Genomic DNA, 12,438 nt, shown 5'->3' with positions numbered 1-12,438 from the left:
AGAATGTCAATTCCAAACGAGACCCTACAGGTTCTGCTGATTCGCCATCAAGCGGCAGGGCTCAAAGTTATCTTCAGGAGGAGGTTTTTCTTTTAAAAGCGTCATCTTAAACTCCAAGGATGTTTGCCAAACATCACAATTAAGCATGCCAGAGGAGAAGAAACCCTGTTGCCAAAACGCCCACTTAACCCTCCCTACGTGGTGCTACATGGACCACCTCGTCTGGAGGCTTCTGTTGGACTCAGTGACCCCAAAGGTCTTTTCCAACCTGAATTGTTCTATGATTCTATGACCGCGCTCTGGGTGCCACCAGGCATCCCTCTAGGAGTTCTACAGAAACCCCAGTGAAGGCTCCAAACGCCCATGGCTTTTGCGTGAAGCCAGCCTAGACGGATCGCTGTCAGCAACACCTCCACGCCATCCAGCATCGCTCTCCACGGAGAAATTGGCCTGTCAGGCGGGGAGCACAGCCCCGGCAACAGGCGTCGGGGTGATGGTGTTCGACGGTGACTGGAAATAAATCCTCTCCACGACAGCGATTTCTGTCTCGTCTGGAAGATTTAAAACTGAGCCGCTAAGGAAACTTCACACTACCGAAACGCAATTTTAGAAAGCGGGCCAGGCGCTCCTGGAAGGAATTTTCGGTGGTTGCTGAGAGTGGAGGTGGGTTTCACTGATCTGTTAGCTTGCGCCGCCCTCTCCCGTCTTGTGTGAAAACAGCAGCTTTCACGAGAAACTGCTTGCAACTCCCTTAAAACAAATAAAACCCAGCCCTCAGATCCCCGCATCTCTTGGTATTGACCCTGACCTACTTAAACGCATGAGGGCACAGAGCAGGAGGTGGGACCCGTTCAAAGCCTGAGCACCAAGCTCCTCTCGATGGATTTCCTAGACTCAAAAGTGCACGTCTTTGCCCAAGCAATGAGGAGGATGAGAAGAAAACGGGGCGACAGGTAGGGAATTACACCAAACTTAACCAACTTCTAATATTCACTCGTGAATATAGGCAAAAAATAAATCACACTGTACTTTCATGAAAAATATTAACACAGGTGAAGCAATCCCTAAGGAGAAGTGCCGCTCAAAAGTGAGATGATCAAGTCTTGGCAGTTTTTGGGAAACAAAAGCAAAGCAAACATCTTCAAAATTGCAGTGCTTAAAATCACCAGTCGCTGCTGGTGGAGGCCCCCTCCAGCTGGCAGTAGAAATTGTTGTATGGGCTAAAAAAGTGGAAATTATTAGCCCTCCCCCTTCATCTGCCTTATGTCTCTTAAGCTTTTAGTTCCTGCCTGGAGTTTTGATATTCTCACTGAAATTTGCCTCACATGAAGCTGATTAACTCCACTGTATTCCAGGCTTGCAAGCAGCTCCCTTTTTTCCCCCTTTTTAAAATTTGTCCTAAAAAACTTCTCATGCCTCGATAAAGCCTCACATGAGAAAAGAAGGGATGCAAAGCAGAAGAGCTGGGAGATGCCTGGGAGTCAGACAAGACTAGCAGGTAACAGGAGAGACTGGAGAGAGGCCTTTGGTTTTTGTGTTTTCCTTGGGGTTTTTTTGTGGTTTCCTTGGCCTTTGTTTCTTGTGTTTTCCTTGGGAGGGCTCTTTATCTCCAGAGCATGTCCCTCAGCTGCACTGGTGGCGCACGGGCTCGATTCAGCTCAGCCACGAGCAGCTGCCTGGTCACCCTCTTACACATGATCACCAGATGAGTCCCTCTCATGGAATTTGTGTCCCATCTTTAAAAATAAATCCGACGCAAACAAACCCAAGTCTTGACTGCAGTCACCAGCCATGACCCACGTGCAGACGTGACTGTGCTTGAGTCAACAAGGCCAGCAGGCTGCGGTTTCAACGAGGTCCCAGACACCCAGGTTAGTCAGAGGAGAACGCAAGCAGGGATGGCAGGAAGGTGCTCCTCAGCATGGCTAGAGCAATGAAATGGTCTGCAGGATGGCTTGCAGGAAAGCCAGTTCATGCGGGAGACCTCCCAATGGCCCCAGGGCGAGTCCAAATGGCTCTGGGCAGGCACCTCCATGTCAAGTGTTGGGTAGCACAGGACCAGGCTGACAAGCCCCCCAGATTCGGCTTAGAGCTCCTTCAGGATAACTGGAAGTAGCCTTCCGGTCTTTCCCTTAGGTGCTGGGAGTCACCAGCAACTTCTGCTCTTCCAGCACAGCAGCTGGGTACAAAGGCAAAAAAGAAGAGCAGGAACCCAGCATCTTCCAGCAGCACACCCTTCCCTGCCTTCAGGCCAAAAATTGAAAGGCACCTGTAAGCAACGCACAGCAACTACAGCCACGTGGTGAGAGCCTCAACTTGTGGAAGCTGGGGAGATCTGCACAGACACATGGCCCGGGTGTCCCACCACGCTGGGGTGATGGCAGAAGGGATGTTTTTGTTGGGTGTCACGCAAAATTAAGTTCCCCTACATGATTCCCTCCTCTCCCCGAGCTCTAGCAGGGGTGTTTGACTAGATGATCTTCAGAGGTCCCTTCCAACCCCGAATATTCTGTATTTCTCCCTCCAAAGGCAATCCCTGCAGCTGACCAGAGCACTCTGAATTCCGCTGTTCCAGCCCCCAAGGGAGCTGCCTCTAGGCAGGATTCGCTTTAAGAAGCCCTTCCAACTCTCCAGCAGCAAATTCCCATCACTCGCTGTGCCGGTTTCGTCTGAGCTGGCATAGTGAGTTACCTGAATGTCAAGAAGAGAGACTCCTCACGCCGCAGAGCACTGCATCAGCGCCTGGGGCCAGCTCTTCCACGCAGCTGAGCTATCTCCTCGCTTTCCCACCATCCCCAGGTAATTGCTTTTGGACAGATGGCGAGCTACCAGCGCCGTTACGGGACCAGCACCTTGGCTTTCCTCCCCCTCTCCCCTGGAAGAAATCTGCTTCGGGCTATAGAGAGAGAGATGACTTCTCCCCCAGCGCTACAAACCACGCAGGTTTTGCGACCGCTTCAGCAACCGGAGAACCTCTCTGGCCAAGGACACCTCAAGACATTTACTCATTAAGTTTCGGCATCCTTCACCGTAACATCCGATTCCTAACTAATGCACAAATGTCCTCATACAACTCTCAATTTTTTCTAATACCAAAAATAACATAAAAGGACCCAGCATAATTGTAACCAGTCACACACAGGTAGGGAGACAAACTGAAGGCCTCCAGCTAGGATTTTTTTTGAAAAAAATAGCTTGAAATATTTTACTATTTTCTCACGTGAAGTTCATGCCAAAAATTGAAAGGCACCTGTAAGCAACGCACAGCAACTACAGCCACGTGGTGAGAGCCTCAAAGCCATTAAATCCAGTTTTCCCTTCATCACCTTTGACAGAATCGTACGTACTTGTCTGGTTGGTTGGGTTTTGCTGATTGTGGTGTTTGTTTTGGTTTTTTTTTTTTTTTAAAACTGCTATGGCTTTAGTTACATTTGGATAGGGATAAACACATATTAGACCACATCCATGTCACCTACTGCCCTCATGACACCTGGATGGAAAAATCACCTCCCACAGAGGATAGACTCCGTTCAGCCGGCATCGAGAGAAGCAACAGACTTATGTTCAGAAGCGCTGGTGTTCCAATAAAGGGAGAATGCAAATGATGGATTTGGGACTCAAGGGCAGAAGGCAGCAATCACACGCCAGGAGACAACAGCTCATCTTCCTCTGCAGAGCACACACAACAGTGAGGTTTTTCCCTAGAGAGCATCTTGACCGAGAACCCCCAGACCCCTCCTTCAGACAGGCCACAGTGATTGCAATAAACACCCAACGCACACACGTACCACCTACCCCTCGCAGGGCTGCTCAGCCATTAACCTCCCCCAGTCTTTCAGCCCCAATGGCCAAAGAGTTCATTCCCGACAGAATTCTGAAGCAGTTACCTGGAATTTGCCTTCACACAACATTGCAAAGTCACTTGGAACACAGAGCAACACACAGCGGGCCCACAGCAAAAAAAAAACCAACAAAAGATGTGTACATTATAAACCCTGGGAAGTGGTTTAGAAATAAGAATTACGATGTTCTATTCTGTGTAATGCTTGGTTAGAGCTACACGAACACCATAAACAAAGCTCTTTTGATTCTTTTACCACTTTTGTCATGGGAAGAGGAAATAAACACAGCCTACTGCTAGAAGAGTAACGGCAGGGCCATAAATACTTGTCATGCATCACAGTTATGGAAAACAGCATCTCCTCAGAGCAGGTGATGATCTTTCTTACAGCTCCATAATGCAAAAAGGTTAAGCATTCCTCAAAGCCGCTTTTTCTTCTAAGCAATTTAGAGGTTTACCATTACAATTTCAGGAGGAGACAACAATAAGGACAAATCTTGGTTGCAGTTTTGCTAGAACCTGGTCAGAAATGGGGGAATAAAATCCAATTTGTCACCTCAACTGCAGAGCACGTTCATGTTACTCTATTCAAGGCACCCAGTTTTCACCACCTCTGCCGTAAAACATTTTAATCAAAACTACTTTTTCGGTCGATGAAGTAGCAAATAGGTCTTTTTCAGCCCAATTCCCTATTTGAATTGGATTTTGTCAGCAACGGGCTGAGCATTTCCCACTCACTTGAGCAGCTGCGAACCCCGCTGAGGGCATCTGTCGGGTGGTTTGTGCTTCTCGGGAAGCGTCTTGCTTTAAGAGCGTTTTGTTTACAAAAGGAATTCCTCCGCTTTTTACCGCGGCATTAGAGATATTGTGCCTCCTGTTTGTTTACACCCAATGTTGGATCCATGTTGTCTTTGCTCACTCGCGCTGATTTCTCTCCCTACGGGGGGTTAACGTACCGAAGAGCTTTTTTGATTGCCTTCAAGTTTCAACTGAGTTATAACACCACCAGCCCGGCTACAGAAAGGTTATTACGTGAAGTGTTGCAAGAGACCCATGGCCCAGTCCTTTCGTAACGTGCATATTAGGATTCTTGCCTAAATATCTGTAGAACTGGCATCTGAAAAGGTTCCCAAAGGCAAAGCTCCCTCTTGTAGTGTTTGAAAAGCAGGCTGAAACACGTTTAGGCTCCCATTCTCTTGTGGAAACAAGGGAGGAGGGCGTTTATGATACGCAGAGCTGCTCATCAAGGCAGCACACAGGTCCGAGGTGAGGCCCAGCATTTTTTCAGACAGCCACTCCGAAACTGTAGGAGGAAAAGCGGAGATACCACAGAGCTGAATTCTGATGTCAGCAAGCTCAGCTTGAACATAAAACACACTGTTGTAAACACTCGCATCCACGGAAGAACGTGACAGATTTAATGTTAAGTACGCAAGGATTTAATTTTATCTTGTGTAGTAAAATGTTTTCCAGCAGTTACACGAATACATAAGTTCAGAACAGCATCAGAAGAAACCAACGGAATAATCACCAGTACTCCTCTCTCTGCAGGATCTCTTCTTTTCCCCACGTTCTTCCATCGAGCTACACAAGCAAATGCAGCAGATGTTTATGTCGTATGCTTAATAAACACGGTCCAGACAGGGCGGTGTGCTTCCATGTGCTACTTTGGTCCAAAGACGTATTTCCTGTTCGTACCTTGCTCCTCCATCCCAGCCCCATTCTGAAATTGTTTTCCAAATATGTTTTCAAGAGGAGACACGATTACCATTTCAGAAATACACATCTGACAGAGCAGTTCACAGAAGTAAACGTTTATTTAATACCAAAATAAAAGTAAGGTCCTTCTGGGTGTAACTTGCAAATCCAAGGCCTAAATCTTTGATTATGTTAGATAACGTGGCCTCTGCAGGCTTCAAAATAAAGTGTGAGCTGGAAGGAGAGTGCTGCTGCATATTGAAAACACTCTAAGAAAGCAGGCACAGCCGGGCAGGGCAGAGACCCGCCCCTGCCTCTGAAAGGCTGAGATTTGTGTGGAGGATCTGTGCGTTTGCTGCAATGCTGAGGATTAACATACCTACACCATAAATCCTGTACGCGTGGATATGACTGCATTACCGTAATGCTATCATACTGCTAGTTTAATTTCTCATTTTTATTTTTTTCCCTTCCTTTTCTGCCTAACAGGAAAGATGTGATGTGTGGATGAAGGACAACCAACTCAAAGCTCTTGCTCACCTACCAGATCTCACGATGCACAAGACAGAAAGGCTGGACAAAAACATCAGCAGCATTTCAGAACAACCACTCACTGGCGGCTTCTCTTAAGTGACTCCAAGTAACCCACACTTATTGGGGGGAAAAAAAGGAAATTAAAGCAAACCGGCAACAAAAATATCACAGCACCAAAGTGAAAATATTAACCTTGGCAAACCCACGTGCGATGAAGCGGCTCCTGCTCACCTGCAGGAACACTGACACCTTGTGGGGTCCTGCAGAAGTGAGTCACAGAGAGACAGAGCAAACTCCTCTGCAGTGTTGGGTAAGTAAAAGAAACACTACAGTAGTAGTTTATTTAATACATATACCATTAATACTGTTTGGTAGAAATTAGGTTTTATTGCTTTTATAATGAGAAATGGAAATAATAATTTTAAAAAAAAAAAGCAGATAAATAGCTAGTAAGAAAAACTTTTAAAACAAAAATTAATGGAGCGGAGTGGAATCCAAATAGCTCAGCAGCAGTTTCCTCTGCTCTCCCAGAAAGTAGTTATATTTATCACTTAAATATTACTCATCCAATGCAATAATGACATAGGGCAAAGCTATGAGACTAAACGAGGAGTTATGTTGTACAGGCATACAAACGTAGAAATGACACCCATATTAAGCATTTTTTAAAAACATGTATATCAATATTTACTAAAGCATGGATGATTATGACATTTCCTTAATAAACTATGCCAAACTCGTTATACGTACTGCTTGAGAAAGCAAATTTGTATTGTAATGGAAAACTAAAAAGCATAGAGCCTACTTTCCAGCGCAGTGTGCACGATTTGGACCCCTCAGGTTGAGTGAGAGCACAGGAGCTTCTGGAACAAATCTTCAACTGCTGTGAAGTGTCGCAGCTCAGCCGGGATACTCAACTCTGACAGTTTACAACAAACAAAAATGTTGTGTTTTGTTTTTTTCTAAAAAAACAACTTTGCACCCAAACTAAGGTATAAAAACATAACATTTACAGCTTGGAAGATGATAGGTTCCCCCTACCAGAGTGTTCATGTGTTCATCTTATTTTCTTTTACCTGAGTAACCTAAGTAAAGAGATTACAAGGCAATTTAAACGCATTAGCTAATACAAGGTTTACTGGGCTTCTCATAAATAGAAATGTACTTTGACACTATCTGCAGCTTTACAAATACAAAATGAATAAGAATTTTAAAACATGTTTACTGAGCAGCCATGTCTTCGATCTCTGTACAGCTCAAAAGGTGTGGTGGAATTACGTACAGGATTTATCATTTCCTTTTTAAACAGCTTTTGTGCAAGCTGGCGGTGATGTGCATCTGAAGAACTGCTGTCGGTGTCACAGGTCTGGTGCCAGAAATGGAGAGTACAGGACAACAGCTCCTACAACAACACTGTGCTACGCAGACATCCGTACAGAATTCAAATAGTGCATCTTACTCAATGTCCGACGAGGAACAACAGTTAGCTGCTAGTACAGACGTGGGCATTTACAGGTATTAGATTTGTTACAGTAAGTATGGATGAATGAGCTTTTCCCTATAGAAATGTTAAAGGCAAGGACTTGAATTCAGAAGTTCTGTCATAATTAAAGAATGGAAGTCATGTAATAAATAACAAAAGTTTCAACTTGCAGATTAGTACAGTAGGAAAAAAAATCCTTTACAGTAGCAAAAATTCTCTTACAGCAGCAATGAAACCATTCAGAAGCACTGTCAAATCAAAGGTCATTCAGTTTTATTTTATTATCATAGCAACCAAAAGTAAAAAAAAAAAATAATAATCTCGACATGAAGAAAATTTAGTTTCTCTCTGATAGTCTTGTTAGTGTACTTCTGTGTTATTGTACCTGTCAGATGGTTCCTCCTCCTTTGTGCTCTGTTCACGCTATCACTTTTGATTTTGGATTTGAGTTTCTTCAGTCCAACATGAATCCATAGACATTAAAGCACAGTGAATGTGCAATGTGCAGACTGGTGCGAGTGAAAGAACCGCAGGAACGGGGTTACTTTTACGAGGTAAGCTTGGAGTAACTCGGAGGAGAGAATTTGCGCTTCAAGTACTTGAGAATGTAAAGTGGAAGACAGCTTACGACAGTGATTGCTGACACTTTCCACAGGAAGGTCACAGTTGTGATAAAGGCAACATCTGCGGAACCAGAAAGGGAAAATAAGGACCGGGACCTGGCGACACAGAAACTGGAACTTCCAGAGTGCAAAGTCAATAAAGCTCTCTTAACTGTTGGCTTATGTTATTGTTCAAGACCATGCCAAATTCAAAAAGAAAAAAAAGCACAACAAAATAACAAAACCTTAACCTCAGTATCTTGGGTTTTGCCAATTATTTTCCTACTGCAGAAACTCCAGAGTTCCTTCACAGTCCTTACACTTAGGGGAAACAATCTCTGTTTAAAAGCAAGACCTTCTCATAACAAAAAGTTGAGGTAGTTTATTGTTCTGCTTCAGGAACTATTTTCACCCACTGTAATATAAGTTCTCAACCAGAAATCCTGCTACCACTTTGGATCCTTTATGCCTTATTCAGATTATTTTTCTCCGAAACAGTCACGGCAACCGGACTTCATGATTCTTGAAACCTCAGAGATTAAATCAGAGTCCCAAAATTTAACGGGAGAACAATGAAATTGTATTGCCACAAGCCACACAGAAAACCTGTTTTTTGTTGCAGACTTTAACAAGAAGAGTGACACACTACATTCGCTGCTGAAATTTTTTGGACCATATTTGTGATGGCCAGGTCATAACTATCATGGAAAGATCCCAGGAGCCAGGTAATCTGAAGAACTGTTAGTTTGGTTTGGTTTTATGTTGCCTTTTATCATTATTTACAAATGTGTATATTGCATAATTTACTACTTTTTAATGAATTTTTAAAGACTTAAAAAAATCCTCAAGAAAAGTTAAACTTGACCTACCTAAGAAAGCTCCAAAAGACACTCTGCCTATACCTGTTTCACAAAGAGAGAATGAAAATGGAAGAGTAAGATTTAGAGAAAATAACGAAAGTTATGTGTAAAACCCTCCCGAACAAGTAGTTAGCTACACATAAAGATGTTAGCAGCAATAACTGGAATATTATTGCCTTTCACATAATGATCATAGCATTTTGAATAGTAATCAAACTGACATATATTGAAAAATAATATAGACATTTTTATATTCGGTCAATATTTTAAGGCTGTGAGCAGGCAGGCAGCTTGCTGACATTTGACTTCAAGGTAGAATTTATAAACAGCTTGATCAGAAGCGTTTTAATACAAATGAAAATTCACTTCGGAAAATGTGGTAATGAAGTGCTTTACTGCTCCAACTTTACCCATTGAAAATATTTTGTAAGTTACTTCTCAACACAGAAACTCGTGATAGAGTTTTAGTCTTAGCCTGCTCAGACACACCAAAACCCACAGGACATATCAGAGAGATGCTCAATTAACTTAGAAACTGAAAAAAACCCAAATCACGTCCCCAAGTCAGAGCTGTAGAGCAGCAGCAAAGATTTTTTGTCTTTCTAACCCAAGTGCCCTTTCACACCTATGGCACCATTTCTTTCTCCCCTCTACAGCAAGGTTTGCAAGACAGCAAGTCCCAGCAGTTTTCACACAGCTGGAAGTTTGAACTAAAGAGGCAGCACCTGCGTCTGCTCTTGTTCACTCCTTTCATCTGTAACCTGGTTGCAGAAATTGAATAATCTCTTTCAATACTCTGCAATAACGTCTATTACAGAGTCTGTGCCTTGGTGTCAGAGAAAAGGAAGAGGTCCCAGGCAAACCTGGGAGAGGGTATGAGTACTGAGCCCAGCAGGGTTGTTTCTTCATTAAAATTTGACTCCTGAGAAATCTGGGAAGTAACAGAACACTTGGGACAGCCAGGGAAACATTTACTGATTTAAAAAAGTCATTATATAATGTAAATATGCTACACTCTAGTGTTGAACACTTGGGACATGAAAGAGTGAAAGCTGAAACCAAAATACTCCTAAGAAACTATTCTGCTATGGGAAGTCACATTTGCAAGAAAGGCAACTCCTTACTCATCAGTTTTTGGAAAACAGAGAAAGGAAGAGCTAGATTCTTCTTCTTGTGAGCTATAATCAGAATCGTTTTATATACTTCTGTAGGAGTTACATTTGTATTTCTGTAGGAGTTACATTTGTAAAATTACACTGAGACAGTTGTTCTTCCTGCAGGATAATTTGACATTAAAAAAAATTCTGTTTTGATGCTCAGTTCCCTGACAGTTGAGATTTGCACTTGAAACGTGTTCTTTCCTTTTGTGAACTATGAACAACCAGAACCTTAAGACACAGTTTGGCATACTGCAATTTAAAGCCAAGCAAGCTTGATATTATCATGCAACAATGATTCATATATAGTATCTATCCTGACAGCTTTCTGGCTCATTCTCCAGCAACACTTTGGCTCTTTTGAACTTGAGGATTAGGTCTAATGAGGTCCAATTGCTTTGGCATACAAGATAATGCACCAGCCTGATTTTTTTAAATTTCAAATTTTAAAATTTCAATTGTGCAAATCTCAAAGCCAACTTAAGGTGTGCAGGTTGGACTGCCAAGATCAGACCAAGGATGGGAAAAGCATGTGTAGCTTGAGTAAAGTTTAGTGTCTAGGTAAGTTGCGCTAACAGGAATAAAGATCATCAAACTCCAGGAGAAAAGAGAAAGAGAATATTTAAACGCAACATTAAGCCTAGTTTCAACTCAGTCATATTTCTTATGGAGAAAGCTGTATTCTGCAAATCACATCACCTATTCTTAACAAAAAAAGGAGAAAAAGCACATTCAAAATACAAAGCACAATTCTCTGCTAAAACACTTGCACCATTTACTCACCAAAGTATTCATTTAGAAATGCAAGAGAGGCCACATAGCAGCCAAGACTGAGGAATTCAGCCACCACCATCAACCAGTGCCACGTCCGTATGGTCAGGGCAACCATCAAGAGCTCCGTCAAGATGAGGGCAGTGAAGGAAATGGCAACGACATGCACGAACTCGGATTCAAAAAGCAGCAGGGCTCCGTACATCAGAATCCCACCTAGGAGAGACACGCAGAGCTAACACCACACCAGGCGAGGTGTTTGGGGTTTTTTTATATACATGTATAGTCACAAGATCGATCTAAAAGGACAGAAGTGGTATTTCCTGCACTTTATGCACGTGAAATAAAGCCACCAAAGTCCAGCAGTAAAACTATTAGAAAACGAAACACCTTTTGGTGCACTATACCTGATGAGCTGTTGATTAACTTCATTTTGGCAAGTGTTACAAATAAGTGAGATATTGCTGAAAGTGTAATTGCTTTTAATTGATTATGTAATTCAGGTTTTTTCAGCAGAACTTCTATCATTCCGTGAAAGAAAACTATCGTGTAAATCTATGCGATATGATAAACACTCATCCCAATTTTTCCGGATTATCATTTAATTAAAGACATGTTCCTTTTTTAGGCAACATGCACCGATAAAAATACCAATCCATGCTGCGTTTTGAATAGGTCTGGCACACTATAGGAATATCAATTTATGAGATAAACAGAAAGCAATATATATAACTGCTGATGAAACGTTAAGCTTTGGGAATTCAATCTGCAGCTGAAAAACAATACTGCAAATAGCAGACAAAAATTTCTCAGTTCAGTACAATTAGGACTCTCTCTTACCTTGGTAGATACTGATTAAAACCCAGATGAGGAAGGTCTTAAATGACAAAGATCTTCCCTAAGGGAAACAAGGGAGAAGACACTTAAACACAACTAAAAAACCCTACTCAGTTTGTATATTTTTCTTTAGTGATTGACTATTAGACATTTAAAAATCTGAAAAGCTTTTCCATCACTAGCATATCCCAGAAAAGAAACCAGTTCCCAGGAATATGATTGTAGCCCATGTCAGCACATGTTTGAACAACACCAGCTGAAGAGCATCAGCAGAGATTTGCATCTGGAGCCCGTAATTTGAGAAACGATGCGTAGAAATACGTAGGCTTCACAGCGTCATGACTAAGGCTGTATGATCATAAATGGCTGTAATAAACACTCGCAATTAGATTCCCTTGTAATAGGGAAGTCAAATGCAGCACTTCAGTAACTTTTTGTGCTACACTCATCCAGAGTCACCCACTGACTGTCAGCCGCCCGGCACTGAACTCTGCTCCCCAGTTTCTCCACATTCCCTTTTTTCTTTTCCTTCTGAAGAGAATTATTTGGGTTACACATGTTTAATATTCACAGAGGTGTAACACAAGCTGGGGAAGCCCGTGATTCAGCATCTCCAAGAACTGTCATTTCACCCACCCACCCTGGGCAGCTTCTG

General features: G+C 42.7%; 1 protein-coding gene across 1 annotated transcript in view; it reads right to left on the bottom strand.

The window, feature by feature from the left end:
* Nucleotides 1-7,652: 7,652 nt before the first annotated feature.
* The window catches only part of LOC104271569 (probable phospholipid-transporting ATPase IIB), a gene marked incomplete at its 5' end in the record, with an annotated part of 36,685 nt that continues 31,899 nt past the window's right edge, over nt 7,653-12,438 (bottom strand). The window contains 4 exons of the mRNA XM_009866274.1: nt 7,653-8,240; nt 9,028-9,060; nt 10,959-11,162; nt 11,787-11,844. Of these exons, the coding sequence (XP_009864576.1) occupies nt 8,104-8,240; nt 9,028-9,060; nt 10,959-11,162; nt 11,787-11,844 (432 nt within the window). The remainder of the gene's footprint in view (nt 8,241-9,027; nt 9,061-10,958; nt 11,163-11,786; nt 11,845-12,438) is intronic.

The sequence above is a fragment of the Apaloderma vittatum genome, unplaced genomic scaffold (assembly GCF_000703405.1).
Source record: "Apaloderma vittatum isolate BGI_N311 unplaced genomic scaffold, ASM70340v1 scaffold13713, whole genome shotgun sequence".
Classification (NCBI taxonomy): domain Eukaryota; kingdom Metazoa; phylum Chordata; class Aves; order Trogoniformes; family Trogonidae; genus Apaloderma; species Apaloderma vittatum.
The sequence above is the reverse complement of the archived record's forward strand: the minus strand, read 5'-3'. Positions and strand labels throughout refer to the sequence as shown.